The following is a 17,204-nucleotide window of genomic DNA, read 5'->3' on the forward strand; positions in this document are numbered from 1 at the left end:
GAGAGAGAGAGAGAGAGAGAGAGAGAGAGAGAACAAAAGAGATCCCTCCCCCCACCAAGAGGAAAAAGAGTGAATGCAGAGCGTTTTCATCCCTGGACACACCCCTGCTGATGGATGACAGCCTCTGAGCTGCGTTCCCGCCCCGGGTCCACGAAGCCCCAAATCCGTCTGTCAACGTCCCCTTTGGCTCTACGCCCCAGAAGAGTTTCTGTTCTGTAAGGAGCCGTCCCAATCGGCCGCTAAGACAGAGAGACACGCAGGAGAGGGGGGGGGGGTTTCTCTGCCACAAGACGTGCCTTGATTCCCCTTCGAGAATGGGACGCCCCGAAGAACCCGGGGCGGACGTAAGACGTCCTGTGGATGGAGCCCCGGCAGCAGCCCGAGCGCCTGTTTCGTGTTCCCTTCTCTTTCACTCGCCGCTGCTCTGTTCCCTCACCGAGGGCTCCCCGTGATGGCCCGCCAGGAGCCGCGCCAGTGACGCGCCGTCTTAAACGTTGGAGAAGGACAACATTTTAACACACTCACTAATAAGTAAAATCTCCACGTTAAGCAAAAGTGTGATCCCCTCCTCTGACTGCCCTGCATCCCCAGGCCACACTCACTCACTGGGTTCTGGAAACACACTTTCAGTTCACCCCAAAATTCCATTCGGCAACGAAAAGTTTGGTTTCAAAAGCAACTGCCATCTGGTATGAGTTGATACCATCTCAGCAGGTCTAAAAACGACACCCCTTTCTGTTACCATGCTTCTTGAAGGAAGGCCTGGTCCGAACCCCCTGGTTGGGGGGGAGGGTGTAGAGTCAGGCCAGAATTGGGAAGAGAGGCGCTGACCCTGAGGACCAGAACCGAAGCTTTGCCCAGACAGCTGGTCTGCCAGAGGGCAGCCAGGAGTGTCTGAAAGGGCCTGGCACAGTGTTTCTCGTTGGGGGTGGCCAAGGGCCCACGTCAGACCCTGAATGGCACTTCTCCCCTTCTGATTGTTGAACTTGAGCTGCTAAATATTCACGTGACCTCCATTAACTGAAATAATTGGTCAATGCACAAGGGAAACACAGAAGTGTATATTTATTGCATATAAAATGAGTTTCCTATTGAAGCAAATGAACTTTGCCAATAATTTTTGTAATTTAGGGTAGTTTAGGTAAAAGTCAAACCAAATGTGATCATTTACAGGCAAACAGTTAATGATGCTGATGATAAATTATGAGATTTAATTCAAAGATCTCTTTGAGATGATATTCTATTTCTTTAAAGAAATTCATTCAGTTGTCATTAGTTAACTATGAATTAATTGATATGAATGCTTAAGTTTTACATAATGATTAAAATAAGGGCCACGTTGATGATTCTTCTTTATGACTTAATTTGTGTCTCCTTAGCAGTAATAAATGTCTTTAAGCCGCTGGCCTCATCCCCTCTTACTTGAGGAGGGGAGGGAAAATGTGTCTCTTTGTTGTCCAGTCCTTACTATATATTTAGATGGATTTGAATTGTGTCCTTAAATTGTGACAAATGAGGGGCGCCTGGGTGGCTCAATCGGTTAAGCCTCCCACTTTGGCTCAGGTCAGATCTCACGTTCGTGGGTTCGAGCCCCGCATCAGGCTCTGTGCTGACAGCTAGCTCAGGGCCTGGAGCCTGCTTCCGGTTCTGTGTCTCCTTCTCTCTCTGCCCCTCCCCCTCTCGTGCTCTGTCTCTCTCTGTATCAAACATAAATAAAACATTAAAAAAAAATTTTTTTTTTTAAATTGTGACAAATGTGCCCTTTTGCTTATTTTTTCTCTTCTCTAGCAACAACTAGACATCCCCATCCCCAAGTATTTTTTGAAGGAGAAGTTGGAAGTAATCAAAGGAAGAGAGAGAATCCTGGCGCAGATCCTAGCCGACTCCAGATTAGATGTGGATGAAAAGGTTGGTACGCGATTTGACCCACCATCGTTCCAGAACCTGTGAAACCTGCTCTCCCCGTGGCTCCTGGCTGTGTGAGAGCCGGACCGGGTCCATCAGCGCGAGGGGAGGAGCGCCCACCCCCGCGCTATCCTTCAGCATGTGTTGTTGACGATTCGTAACCATTATTTCTCCAGAACTTAGAAACAGAGATCAGAACATGGTAGAGTCCGTGTCTCTGAGGCTGAGCAGATCACTGACTCTGTAATTTTGCATCTCAGGTTCACCGAACCCTGGAGTCAGAAGCTGAATGCTTTCACAGGAAATGATTGCTAAGAAAGCCTACTAGGCAGACTTGTCACTTCAGACCCCTCCACGTGGCAAGGCCGTAGCCGCCTTCTGGCCGGTCCGCGTACGCGTTTCAGTGACCCTGGCTGTGTCGCGGAGCAGGGCCTCGCGCCCCTGGCTGGTCACGGCCCAAGCAGGGAGGCGGCAGTTGGCTGTCCAGACTGGGACAGTTCAGGGCTCCGAGGCTGCAGGTGCGGCCCAGGGCACAGGGGACACCAGAGCCTGCGGGCTTGGCGTCGGGGGTGGTCAGCCTGGGTCACGGCACCCCGGAGATTCTGAGCACCCCAGAACGGCGGCGGGGAGCCAGAAGGATGCGGCCCGCCCGCCTGCCCGGGGAGCAGGCGGGTGACATGCTCGGTGAGGCGGCTCCGGGCTCTCGCGTTCACGGCCGCGCTGCGTGCTGCAAGGCGGCTTGCGCTTCTCCCTGCCTCTCAGCCCATCGTAACCCTGCTCATTCGTTCGGCTCCGTGTAGCAGCCCTCCCAAACCCTGACCCCGCGAACCCAAGACTGCCCCTCCTCCCTCCTCATCTCCCTTCAGTGACTGGCCCTTCCTCTACACCGCGCCTTCCTGGAGGCCGGTCCCAGGCTTTTTGACCGGGGGCCATCTAGCCGTCCTCGCACCTGTGGGTGCCTTCAGCCCGTGCATCACTCAGAAGGAGCACTCAGCGCCATCCAGCTCCCCCCGAAGGGTCCCGGCACAGAGCACTGAGGAGCCGTGCAGAGTTCACTGAGCGCTCTCTACAGCGGAAGCAAGGGAGATGGCAGCACACCCCACAGTAGGACCCTAAGGGCTCCTCCTTGCTCCTTCTCCTGCTTCTCCTCCTGTCCCCCTTCACTTGTGCGGGGTGGACAGCAGAGAGCTTTCTCTCCCAGCACCAGCCCGCTAGACCTCACTAGACCCCATTTCCACCTGACACTGCCTCTTTCCTGAAGACACAGGTAATACATATCCCAAGAAAGATTTTCAGAGACCGACGTTACCATCCAGTCCCCCATTTTTCATGCTTCGTATTTACTGTTGCTCGGGCCCTCCATGAAGGTTCAGAAGTCTTTGTCATATTGAATAGACCACTCAGACCCTCAGAAGTATTTGTAAGGAATGGCCGAGTGAAGTAAGTCCGGCGGAGAAGGACAGATACTATATGTTGTCACTCATAGGTCTCATAGGTCTAACAGGAGAAACCTAACAGAGGACCATGGGGGAGGGGAAAGAAGGAAAGAGAGTTAGGGAGAGGGAGGGAGGCGAATCATGAGAGACTCTTGAATACTGAGAACAGACTGAGGGCTGAAGGGGGAGGGGGGAGTGGAAGGGGGGTGATGGGCATGGAGGAGGGCACTTGTGGAAGAGCATTGGGTGTTGTATGGAAACCAACTTGACAATAAGCTAAATAAAAACCAGAAGTATCCGTAAGGGTTGCAGTGATTTTCAGAGCGAGGATGCCTAAAGGAAATAAGCAGGATAATCACCAATGTTTGCAGACACCTGCTCTCTGCTCACGTGACGTGCAGACCTCGCCCAGTTCGACCAGAGCGGCACTCATTCTGCTCTCGCGTGCCAAGTGCGTTATTGCAAACGTGTGCTCCCTGCACAGCTGAGGTGCTGAGGTGTCAGAAAGCTCGCTCCCCGCCGCCGAGGCTCCACGCCGAGCGCTTGGCTCAAAGTGGCTCCACCCCTACTCACCATGGGGGCTTGTGCGAGTTATTTTCCTCCCGTGAGGCTCTGCCTTCTTAACTCACGAGCGGCCACAACAGTACTGTCTCGGAGGCTGCTTTGTGAATTTGCTGAGGAGATCTAAGAAAAGCATCTGGTTTCTGTGGGGCCTAAGGGGATGCCCCTTCCCACCCCTTGCTCCTTCCTGGGCACAGCTCCCCCTGCACACACACACACACACAGTCATTACACAGAGAAGAGACCGTCCTGGGAAACAGTGGCCCCGGGGGTGAATCGGAGCACCCCACACTTGGGACCTCAGGGTCTGACTCGGCGTCCTGATCAGGCAGCTGCCCTGCCCTCTGAGACCTGAGCAATGATTCAGCCCACGATTGGGTGTTTTTCAGATACAAAAGGCTTCTCCCTTCTGCTTCTGTCCCTGCGTGAGGCTCCACCCAAGCCAGGCCACGTGCCCAGCTTCTCCTTCGCCCCAAGGACAGTGGAGAGCCTCACCCCTGCGCCCACTCAGAGCTGACGAGGGGCTCTGGGTGCCCCGCAGCCTTGCTTCGGACCCTCCTCAGGAACTGGCTCAGCCCCTCACCTGCTGTTCCCCACCCAACGTCACAGCAGCCTCCTCCTGCAGGAGCCCTGAGGTTTCTCCAGTCATGAACTTCCCATCCCGTCTGGAGGTTTTGAAATGCAGACTTGTAGGGACTAGAAGACATTGCATATGCAAATCAAATACTCCTAAAATGATTTTAACATTACTCATATTTCCTAGATCATCCTGTAGTTGGTTTCTAAGTCAGCATTTTATGCCATGTGCATTTTGCATTTCAAGTTCTCGTATTACAGATGTGTTTTTAATTTATATGTTTCTACTATTAAGTTAATCAAACACTGATAGCGATTTTGAGTTTTATTGACTCCATTTGATTGGCATTCCTGGTATAATTCGCTGCCAACCTAAAATACTGTGGAATGAATCAGTACTCTGTTCGGAATGGTGGAGGAAAGGTTATGGGGTCCTTAAAAATATGGGACCAGGTGTGAGCGTGGCGCATTATCAAAACCCACGTACTTAATGAGTGAGACAACTCCCAGACTCCTGATCGAGTCGGGGAACTTCCAGCAACGTTGTGTTAGCAGTAAGTGTGAGAGGCTCCCAGCATCATGGTTACCATGTTTAAACACTGACTTGCCTTAGGGCTCCTGGGGGCTCAGTCGGTTAAACGTCCAGCTTCAGCTCAGGTCATGATCTCACCGTTCGTGGGTTCGAGCCCCGGGTCAGGCTCTGTGCTGACAGCTCAGAGCCTGGAGCTGCTTCGAATTCTGTGTCTCCCTCTCTCTCTGACCTTCCCCTGCTCACGCTCTCTCTGTGTCTCAAAAATAAATTTAAAAAAAACACTTAAAAAATTAAAAAAACATTGATTTGTCTTGAATGTTTTTGCAGAAATCCTCTGTGAAGAGTATGCCCCTGGAAGAGGCCGTTAAGTTAATCCAGGTCGCTGAGAGGGCGCGGCAGGGTCGCCTCCGGGCCATGTTCATGAAGCAGATCTTTCGTCAAGAATACAGAGCAAAGCAAGCCAAGATCCTCAGCGAGAAAGTAGTGGATCTGGAGGCCGCAGCGCTGCAGATCCAGAAGGTGCGGGCGTGGTGCTCACGGAGCCGGGGTGGGTGACGCGACTCCGCTAGAAATGCACGCCAGGGTCTGGGGGACCTCTGGAACCCAAACTCCAAAGCCCTACCTTGAAGAGAACTGGATTTCAAATTCTGGAAAGATTTATTATCTTTCCCTGGGGAACCCGTGAAGTAAGCTTGGTCATGTTTTGTTTCTTAATTGTAGTATAAATAGTTACAACATGCAGGGCACTATATTCAAATATTTTTAAAGATCACTGATCATTGTTGGAAAGAGGGTTGCTAGACATTCAGTGAGGATCTACATCCCTAATGAATTTTTAAAAGTGTGCCTGGACACAGACGTGATCACAGAAGGGGAGCAAAGGTCAACCCCTCTGCCCATGGGAACGTGTGCCTCTCACGGTGCCATTGACCAGAACATCAGGGTTCCTTTAAATGTTTATTAATTTATTTATTTATTTTTAATTTTTTAATGTTTATTTTTGAGAGAAAGAGAGCCAGCACAAGTGGGGGAAGGTCAGAGAGAGAGGGAGATGCAGAATCCACAGCAGGCTCCAGTCTCTGAGCTGTCAGCACAGAGCCTGACGCAGGGCTTGAATTCACGAACCATGAGCTCATGAGCTTAAGTGACTGAGCTACGCAGGTGACCCAGATGTTTATAAATTTATTGTGAGAGACACAGGGAGAGAGCAGGGGAGGGGCAGGAGGGGGGGGAGGAGAAAATCCCAAGCAGGCTCTCTGTGGTGAACCCAGAGCCCAATGCAGGGCTCCATCCCATGAACCATGAGATCATGACCAGAGCTGAAATCAAGAGTCAGACACTTAACCAGCTGAGCCACCCGGGTGCCCCGATGTTCCTTTCTGAGGTGGGCCTGATGCACCCCGCTCCTTTGTTGGGTGGGTCTATCGGGATCTTTTTCCAAATAGAAGCTAAGTTTGCTTATGGTAAACGCGGAAGGTGACAACCTGAGGCGAATTAGAATGAGATGAGAGACAAGGGGAGCGTGAGGACCCAGACCCCAGGCGGAGGGTCAGGAGCCCTCCCTTCCGGGGTCTGGATGGGGGAGGGCAGAGGGCGCAGGGGCGCTAACAGGATGTTCTCTGTCCGGTTCTCTGAGGAAGCTCCGCACAGCAGCTGCGTGCAGAGCGTGAGGCGCATCGGTCCTGCACGTGACCGTGTTCTACTCCCCCCATTAGGGTGGACATTTTTCTTTTTAAAACTGTAAAGTGCCACCCTTAGATCTAGCCCCGCACTCCTGCAATCTGGAAGTTTCTCTTGAAGAAACCCAGGTGGAGGACTCTCACTAGTGAGAGTTAGAAGCCCTTGCTTCTCTCCCTCCCCCAGCTTTATTGCGATGCACTTGACAGAAAGCAGTGTGTACCTTTACGCTGTACGAAGTCGTGATGTGAGCGTATATGTTGCAAAGTGATTATCACCGTGGGCGTAATTAACACATCCATCGCCAGCATAATTACCAGTTCCCGATAGTGAGAGCACGTCACACCGATCTTGCAGACGCACCACCGCGTTGTTGAGTGAGGTGAGCTCATTCATCTGGTAACTGGAAGTTATCTGGCCACTTTCACGCATTTTCCTCACCTCCCGGCCCCTGGCGATCCCAAACCTACTCAGAGACCCAGACCACCAGAAACCTGTTTCTGTAGGTTTGGTATTTTTAGATTGCACGTGCAAGTGAGATCATAAAGAAGTTTCTTTCTCCCTGTGTCTTCCTTCACTTAGCATGTCCTCCTCAAAATTCATGCGCGTTGTCACAAAGGTCAGGATTTCCTTCTTTTTTTTAATTTTTCTATATGTTTATTTATCTTGAGAGAGAGAGACAGAAAGACAGAGCAAGAGCGGAGCGAGGGAGAGATACAGAATCCGAAGCAGGCTCCAGGCTCTGAGCTGTCAACCCCAACACGGGGCTCGAACTCACGAGCCGTGAGATCATGACCTGAGCCGAAGTCGGATGTTCAACCTACTGAACCACCCAGGCGCCCCAGATCTCCTTCTGCTTTTTAGCTGAATAGTATTCCATCGTGTGTCTATACCATGTGCCACCTTTTTTATCCATTCATCCATCAACCGCCATAACCATTGTGGATGAACATCAGGGTGAACGTCTCTCTTCGAGACAGTGACTTCATTTCCTTCAGCTGTGTGGCCAGAAGTGGGGTCGCTGGGGTATAGGGTAGTTCTGTTTTTAATGTGAGGACCCCCTGCTGTACCCCCAGTGGCCACCTGGTCTGCGTTCCCACCAGCAGGGCGGGAGGCTCCCTCTCCCCCACACCCTCGCCGGCGCCTGGTGTCCGTCGCCTTGGGGATGACAGCCATTCTGGGAGCGGGAGGCAGTCTGGGCCGGCAGGCGGGCTGTGCGGCTGGAGATTGGCTTCCAGGGTCTTGGGCCAGCGTGGGTCCCGTCCAGGCCATGGGTGAACAGGACTGTGCCCAGCGCCCCCTGCTCGACAGGGTGGCTCTGGTCCACCATCGGGTGCTCAGGCAGCGAGGAGGCCATTTCTGTGATTTGTTCCTTCTTTAAATGTTTGGCCTGGGATCACGGAAGAAAAAATATTCCATCAACACACATGCACACAGCCTTGAAACTGGAGAAAGGGTAGGGCAGCGTTTTGGGTGTAGTTTATGTTTTTTTAATGTATTAGACAAGTAACCATTGATTTGTTTTTAGGTCTGGCGAGGTTTCCGTCAATATAAGAAAACCAAAAAGCAGAGAGAGGATGAGATGATGTTCCTGGGTATGGTAAGTTCCCTTACAAGCAGGATATGCATGTGGCTTCCTTGGGACTTATGTCTTAGAGAGTTTTCGTGGGAAGAGAGGAAAAAATATAAATGACAGTGACTTAAGAGAATGGAATCGCCCGCGCTGTAGGGAAGCGTGCCAGGGGGGTCTGGACAGAGCAGCGTGTGCGCTTACACATCTGGGGACGGTTCCAGATGTGGAAACAAGCTACGACTTGCTCACCAATGGCCATGCCTGCATGACGTCTGCACTGGGCTCTGTTAGTGTGTGTGCTCAAGAGAATGGGTTTGCACCGAGCAAGCTGGCTTCTGGGGGAGACCCCGGGGGGTGGCTGACTCAGCTGAAGGGTTGTGTATTAGTTACCCATCGCTGCGTAACAAGACGACCACAGCTTAGCCGCCTTAGCACACACCCATCAGCTCAGTTTCCTCGGGTCAGGAGTCTTCTGGCCGGGGTCTCACACGGCTCCGGGCTGTCATCTGAGGCCCAGGTGGGTGAACCCCCCTGCCACACGTGTTGGCTGACAGCAGGACTACTCCAGCGCTCCATGTTTGATGCCGGGATGAAAACATTGGTAGATACTGTGGCTGAGTCTTTGAACATGGTAATCATGCACTAAGCTCTAGTGAGGCTGAAAGAAGAACGGAAAACACAAATACAAATAACCACAGATACCAATTAGCTTTTTAAAAAACACCTATTAGATAGTATCATCAGTGACTAAGGTAATAAACTAGAAAATACTGAACAGAGAAGATGATCTAGGGAAGTACAAAGATCAAAACTGACCAAAGAGGTAAAAAAAAAAAAGAAACAACAAAACCCTAGATAAACTGATCAGGCAACGAATGCCAGAAAAGTTTTCCAAGTCCCGGGGTTCATTTGGGCCCTGTGAGATGCAGGTGCGAAGATGGAGTTGGACGTGTAGGAAAGGAACGGGGGTGGGGAGCTCGGGAGCCCCACAGGGAGGCAGCGAAGACCAGTGGGGGCGCGGGAGAGGGATGGAGAGGAAGATCCAGCCTGGCAGTGCACTTCCGCTGTTTTTAAAAATCTCTGTTAAGAAAAGAGAACCGCAATGGCGGTGCCCGGTCTGGGCAGTGACCCAGCGGCGGGGGCAGTGTGGGGACGCCAACCAGGGCTGATGTGCACGCCCACCCTCCTGAGGACAGTTGGTCTCACTGCAAACATTAAAGCACAGGAGCGCCTGGGGGGCTCAGTCGGTTAAGCATCTGAATCGGCTCAGATCATGATCTTGCAGTTCATGAGTTTGAGTCCCACGTCGGGCTCTGTGCTGACAGCTTGTGGCCTGGAGCTGCTTCAGATTCTGTGTCTCCCTCTCTCTCTGCTCTTCCCCTACTTGTGCTGTCTCTCTCTCTCTCACTCTCTCAAAAATAAATAGACATTAAAAAGTAAAACTGTTTGCTCAGTAATCCTGACCCTTGCAATTTCTTTTCTTAAAAAAAAAAGAATGTGAGCAAAATTTACAATATGTAAATATTCATATCAGGATACCTTTAAACTTGTAGATTGATGGGCACCTGGGTGGCTTAGCCAATTGGGCATCCAACTCTTGTTTTCGGCTCAGGCCATGACCTCACTGTTTGTGGGTTTGAGCCCCACGTCAGGCTCTGTGCTGACAGTGTGGAGCCTGCCTGGGATTCTCTCTCTCTCTCTCTGCCCTGCCCCCCCCTTCAAAATAAATAAATAAACATTAAAAAGGAAAAGAATTGGTGAAATAGACTAAGTTGTTTCTATCTTATATGCAAAAAAAAAAGTTTTTTCAAGCTGTAATTATTGACCAGGGTGGGAGGGACACCATGAGTTACATTGACTCCATCGGTGAGCAAAGTGCAGGATGGTTAGGATGTTTACATCCTGTCCCCCCTCCACACGTTCTATTTCTGTCTTGAGGAAACCATCCGAAATAGAGATTTATGCACATGGAAGTCTCCTCCAGTGTTCCTTTTAATAATGACAAATTGGGGATAAAACTGATTCAGAGTAAGGACGTAGTTAAATTACTTCTAGTGGACCTACATTAATGCAGTAATATGTCACCCTTGAGAACCATGTTTATGATTTTTGATGACATGAAAGTGCTCAAAGTAAAAAAATCAAGGTTTGGAATTAAACACATAATATGATTTCAACTAAATACATACACACATTTATGCACTTGCAAAAGAAAGAGAGAAGATACCATGTTTACTAACATTCATTTTTTAAATGTGGGGACGTTGGAAGAGATTTTTTTCTGTCTGCAATTCTATTTTCCAACATGCTTAAACTTTGCTTCATTTACTGGGAAAAAGTACACATTTAAAATGAAATCAAGTGGCCGTAGAATCATATCAATTTTTTTTCTCCTAAGATCTCCACATCGTCGGGCGCCTATGGATGGGGAGAGGAACAATAATGTAATCTCTTTCTCTCTCCCCGCCACCGAAGAGGCACCCACGTGTAAGATATTGCGATAGAAACAATGGCTAACCCCAACTTTGTACTTTCCCAGCTCAACTGGCCATCAGAAGATTCAATCTAAGATCATCTCAGTTTGATGTGAAACTTCACGTTAGCAGTTTGGTTCCACCATTTCCTTTGAATTTAATTCAGCGCGCATGTACTGAGTGTCTACTGCATGTCGCATGCCGGAAGCTGGGAGTAGCCCCGCCCTCTTTTTCATCCCAGGGTCTTAATTGCTTACACTGATAGCACACAAAGACAGAATTAGGCGTTTACTGCCGTCACTTTTCTGTCTCACTTTGGAGTGTATATCTGCTCAGCTCAAATCAAAGAAGTCTGTATTAATTTTTCAGCAGTACAGGATTTGGATAATATAAATAGACCAACTTGTCTGTTTTGTGTTAAATGTGACTTTCTCTGGTTTGCCTTTTTTTCCCCCCCAAGTATGTCTCCTCCTCATAGTATGTGTTCTACTGAAACTTTACACCATTGAGAAATATATGGATTCAATTTTTAAAAGAATGGTATCTTCTGTCCTCTGGCTGATAACCATAAAAATCCATTATCCCAAATCCAAGAAATGTTTTCAATTGAGTATATTTTCCACTCTATCACTAATGAAGATATTGTCCGCTCATTGTAAACTTCCATTTTTCCATTATTTCACTTTGTTACATCACGCCAGTGAATAAACTGTTGACTTATCTGATCAGAACAGTATTTGTAGGTTTGGGGAAGCTTGGGCTATTTCCAGGAATTTCGTAACTGAAACCAGAATTAAATCAGGAGACATCATTATGCCTTCCTTTCGTGACCAAATGTTTCCTTGACCATTGTCATATAATTTTTTTGATATTGCCATTTTAAATATTTATATTCTAAAATCTACAAAAGAAAATAAATAGCACTCTAAAAACTCATGTGCGCTTATTTTAATTGGCAGAGCCAATGGGGTGGACCAAGTGGAAGGAAAATTAATGAAGGTAATATATTTCATTCTGTGGATCCCCTTGAAATAATTTGTCGTGTGGTCATGCCATCATATATTTTATGTTGCCCTGGAGCTGGCAATGTTTTCATTACAGTAACACTGAGGGGCAGTTGTTAAAGAGGAAGAGCTGTCACTTTGAAATGAGTCAGCTGAGTCCTCAGAGCACCGTGAGACCCTGCTCACCTTCGGATCCTAACATCACACAAGCTGTGTTGTAAATTATGTGTTGGTCAATTTGGTCTTCCTTATTAGCAAATAACCCGAGACACCTGGGTGGCTCAGTCGGTTAAGCGTCTGACTCTTGGTTTCAGCTCTGGTCATGCACTCGCGATTTGTGAGTTAGAGCCCCGCGTCGGGCTCTGGGCTGACAGCTAGGAGCCTGGAGCCTGGAGCCTGGAGCCTGCTTTGGATTCTGTGTCTCCCCTGCTCTCTCTGCCCCTCCTCTGCCTGCTCTCTCTGTCTCTCTCTCAAAATAAATAAATAAATACTTAAATAAACAAATAGGGGCGCCTGGGGGCGCTCATTCAGTTAAGCGTCGGCCTTCGGCTCAAGTTATAATCTCACAGTTCGTGGGTTTGAGCCCTGCGTCGGGCTCTGTGCTGACAGCTAGCTCAGAGCCTTGAGCCTGTCATCAGATTCTGTGTCTCCCTCTCTCTCTGACCCTCCCCTGCTCATGCTGTCTCTCTCTCTCTCTCTCTCTCTCAAAAACAAGTAAAAACATTTAAAAAAAATAATTAATAAATAACAATCTGAAGTTGGAGCTTGGGCGCCCAGTGAGGTCCTGAAGCGCAGCCCCCTCCGAGGCCCCCCTTGGCTATGGTACTTCGGAGCCCTCTGTGGGCCTGGGCTCTTCCCTAGGATCTGCTCTCAGAGCCGAAACGAGCGAAGGGTCGAAAGGAAGTGCTCTTTGTGGTCACAACTTTAGTTCCAACCAAAACCCATGTCGTCCGGCTTGCTCATATATACTATTCATTACAGTTGGCTTCAAATGACGTTTGTTTCCAGAAATCTGTTCTCAGAAGGAAAATAAAACAGATTTGTCATGATCCGTGGAGTTTTGTTTTGCTAGTTTTAGTTTTATTTTACTTCTTAAAGACAAAAGAGCTGTCCCTGCGGAGGCAGCACCTTAAGATGAGCGTGTCTCGAGACACCCGCTGTAAAGGGTTTGCTCCGCCATATTGGCGGAGACAGGTGTCTGGGCGGCCCACGTGTGCGCCCAGCTCTGCCACGGGGGCTGTGGGAGGTCTTTGAGCGAGAGGCCCCCCTCGCTATCTTCTGTAAGAGCAGGATGCTGCCACCTGTTCACAGAGAGATTCCAGTAAAGACCCTGACCTACAGCCTGGGTAGCACACGCCTTTGAGGAATGGCGGCCACGTGAATCGTCTTGGAAAAGTACGGTGCGTTGTCACGATAACAGAGTCATGAAGAAGTGTGGTAACTTGTCTATGCAACGAAACACAGCACGTCCCAAAATAAGTTGCCGAATAAAATACACACTCCACCAATTTCAAAATACAGACTCTCCTGGCCTTTGTTACTTGCCACTCAGATTTATGAACTTGAAATTAGTCGGTTAAAAGTAAGATCTCCGAAAGCAGTGGTGTTGGAGCAGCCCACGGGGTCGGAGTCTGAGCAGCAGCAGCAGCTACGGATCAGATCACACTCCCCCTGCAGCCGCCCCACGTGGCTGCAGGGGGAGTGTGAGTACTGCCCACACACCACACATGTTGCGTGTGATGCACCAGAAAGAAAGTTCACAGACCGGGGAACGCAGTGACCCTGAGTCAGGCGCACGGGAAAGGCTCTTGGGCTGAGCAGAGATCAGAGCTTGAGGGAGGACACCATTTCTGCTAAATGGCATTTTATAATCCACTTACTCAGGAACCTTTAGTTTGGTATTAAGTTGTTACTCTTTTAATTCTGCTTTACTCTTGTTCCAGACCATCAGAAATCACAGGACAAAAAGAATTCTCTTCTTTATCCTTCCTTCGTCACCTGATCCCAGGATTTTTTTTTTAAATTTTTTTAATATTTATTTATTTTTGAAAGAGAAAGGGACAGAGCATGAATGGGGCAGGACAGAGAGAGAGGGAGACACAGACTTGGAAGCAGGCTCCAGGCTCTGAGCTGTCAGCATAAAGCCTGATGTGGGGCTCAAACTCCCACACCGTGAGAGCATGACCTGAGCTGAAGTTGGACACTTAACCGACTGAGCCTCCCAGGTGACCCCTGATCCCAGGATTTCTTAACCTACATCCTGGGTTGGCACATTTGTCCTCCTCTGCTTAGATTTGGGCCTGTTGCCCAGTCTGTTAACACGGCAGGTAGAGTGGGAATGCCATGAGCCCCAGAGCCAGCCCGCCCGTGTTCAGACCCCAGTTCTACTGCTTCCTGGCTGTGAGGACTTCCAGCGAGTGGCTTGACTTCTGGGCGCCAGATTTCCTCATACACGAAATGGAGACGACCGTAGCACCTCGCTGGTAGATCTGTGTTAACTCCTAAGGAAGGTGCCATCTGGCAAGCATTTAGAATAGTGTCTCACAGATAGCACCCAGGAAACACTATGTGAGCGTTAGCTGTTGCTTCTCTTCAAATAACTTAGTATCGTGGGTTTAGATGTTCACGTCATTCAAGATTCAAAAATGCTTACTAAATGGTCCGCTTTTTTTTACCTCCTTAAGTTAGCCGCGAGCCAAAGGGTTCACATCACCATGCTGGCAAAGTACGGAAAGGTAGGCTGTGTCGTCCACTGTTGTCAGAACAGTAAATCTTGCAGCGTCTTTGTGAGAAGGATCAGCAATATCTACCAAAACCACAAATGCGCATTTTTTAAAGTATGATCTATCGTACCCATAAAAAAAAACATTTTCAGAGAAAAATGGGTTAAGCTGGGGGAAACTTATGAGTGGAGAGACCCAGCTAAGCACAGAGGGCAGGAGCAGAGGTGCCAGAAGGAGATGACTTGGGCCAAAGCCCCAGACTGCCACTCAATGGCTGTGTGACCCTGGGCGAGCTCCTTGACCTTCCATGCCTCCGTTTCCTCCTGTATAATGAAGATAATAATGCCACCTACTCAGAAGGTTATTTGGGAGGAATAAATTAGTATTTGTAAATCACTTACAATAGTGCCTCACAACCTGTAAGTGGCATCGAAGTGTTTGTGTTAAAAATATTTTAAGAAGGTCACCTGGGCAGCTCAGTTGGTTAAGGGTCTGACTCTCAATTTCTGCTCAGGTCATGATCCCAGGGTCACGGGATTGAGCCCTGCATTGCTCTCTATGCTGAGCATGGAGCCTGCTTGAGATTCTCTCTCTCTCTCTCTCTCTCTCTGTTCCTCTCCCCAACCTGTGCTTGCTCTCTCTCTCTCTCTCTCTTAAGAAAAAAATATATGTATTTGAAGAAAATAGGACAAAAACGTGGCAAATTAAGTTTATATCACTTATCAGTTGTAAACTCAACTTGACTGTCCTAGCCCAGCTCCTAATGAAGCAAATCTTAAATCTGCTAAACGATTTTTAGAAGTTGGGCTTAACGAGCTAGAAAATTTTTTATTATCTAATAGTTTAGTGCGCACTAAAACTGTGGCGTCCTGAAATAAGGCCCTACCACCCATAACTACTCAAGCAGAGGGCAAGGGACAGCTGTTGGCAATGGGTCTGCGTAGAATTTTATTCCACTGCTTCTGCTGGGTTCATCTTTATAAGTAGGTGTATTTGTACACACACACATAAATATAGGTCTATTACCCTGAAATGAAATGACGGAACAAAATGGCTTATTTTCATGAACTAAGGAGCACGCACACACCATCTTGAAATGGACCATCTAAAGAGCATTTTCCTCCCCAGCGTGAAAGGGAGCGGGGAGCCGACTGAGCCCGCCTCTAGATGCTTCCTAATGAACACCAGCACACGCTGCGTTCAGGAGGCGCTGGAGCTAATTAATCTCCGCATTGTCGACAGCAGGAGATTTCACGGAATGGCCATTGGCTCAGAATGGAAGCGTCCCCTTCCCCCAACCTCTCCCAACTTCGCCTTCAGAGACAACGAGGCACCAAAACCAAGCGAACCCCCCCGAGACAATGAGCTTCCGGAGAAAGTTGCCAACATTCAATCACTTGCTGCAAGTGTTTTTGTGACTGATAAATTGAACAGATTTTCATTTGGACAAATGTCCATTTTATCTGACTAATTTGAACAAGGATTTTTAAAGACAAAGCCCATCAAACATTAGATAAGCATTTTAAGTTAATGGACCGTGGAGTCCTATTTTCCCACAAACCCGGGAAGCATCACCAGACATCCCGTGTTTACGGCAACAGCAATTATTAATATGTATGTTTTTGCTGACAGAGGACCTTGCTATAAACGTAGGTTTCGCTCTACGGTTCCGGGTCATTAAGTGTGGAAAGCTTGTAAATATAATGGTTTATTCACACGGGAAGCCTTCATTAAGATGCATTATTCTACAGCTGATGCATTTCAATACATACTATATTATCATGTTCTCTATTTCCCTTTAATATTTGTAATTTATTTTTAAATGAGTTGCTGTTTATGCGGTGAGTTAACAAATTTGAATTCCTTATGACCAAAGTTGTTAACGAGGAAAAGATGTCTTAGCCCAAAGGAAAAGCTGCTCATTAACATCGGACCTAAATATATTATAACCTTTGAATTCACAAGCAACTAGAGAAAGAAGCTACAAATGACCCCAAATGTATTTTTGTCAGACAAAGTCTATATCAAGAAACATGCATGAACACACACGCATTCCCGGCGCAGCATGGTGTCATGGGAGGAACAGAACGGGAGGAATCGGGAAGCCTTCCCGCCGGCTTCTTCATCATAATGTCTTGGGAAGACCACTTAGGGAGGATCCTCGGGGGCCTCATCTGTACAATGGGATCGTCACACCCTCATGTGTACCTCCAGGTGGACGTGGACGCCAGTAAGGGAGTGGAGAGGAAGAACGCTCAGCACAGAGCACATGCTGCCGGGGTCGGTACAAAAACCCCATGAGGGCTGAGCGACTCCTCTGCTAGGCTCAGAGATCACGGGAGGGCAGGAAGGTGACTGAACACACTGGAGAGTTCTAGAGCGATTGCCAGGGCCCAAATCAGAGCCACCTACGCATTGTTTCATTTGTAGAGATAAAAGGGGGAAAGGGCAGCTAAAAATGCATTTTGTACATATGCATCTATGGAAGAAATCTGCTGCAAATCACCAGAGGAACAATGTAACGGACGGTAAAGCAAGGTCGTGTGATTGGTTGATAGAGAATCAGAAAATTAACGCAAGACTTCACAACGATTCTCCACGTTGATCACAGACAAAGAAATTTGGGCACAGATCTATTTTAACCTCCTCGTGGAAACAGTGAACTTTATTTATTTTTTTTAATAGTTTATTGTCAAATTGGTTTCCATATAACACCCAGTGCTTCTCCCCACAAGTGCCCCCC

General features: G+C 48.4%; 1 protein-coding gene across 2 annotated transcripts in view; it reads left to right on the plus strand.

Annotated features, from left to right (window-relative positions):
- Window positions 1–17,204, plus strand: part of IQCA1 (IQ motif containing with AAA domain 1) — a 137,128-nt gene that overhangs the window by 11,376 nt on the left and 108,548 nt on the right. For both annotated transcript variants that reach the window (XM_029933556.1, XM_029933557.1), the window contains 3 exons: window positions 1,789–1,908; window positions 5,338–5,529; window positions 8,216–8,287. In XM_029933556.1, the coding sequence (XP_029789416.1) occupies window positions 1,789–1,908; window positions 5,338–5,529; window positions 8,216–8,287 (384 nt within the window). The remainder of the gene's footprint in view (window positions 1–1,788; window positions 1,909–5,337; window positions 5,530–8,215; window positions 8,288–17,204) is intronic.

This window comes from Suricata suricatta, chromosome 3 (assembly GCF_006229205.1).
Source record: "Suricata suricatta isolate VVHF042 chromosome 3, meerkat_22Aug2017_6uvM2_HiC, whole genome shotgun sequence".
Lineage (NCBI taxonomy): Eukaryota > Metazoa > Chordata > Mammalia > Carnivora > Herpestidae > Suricata > Suricata suricatta.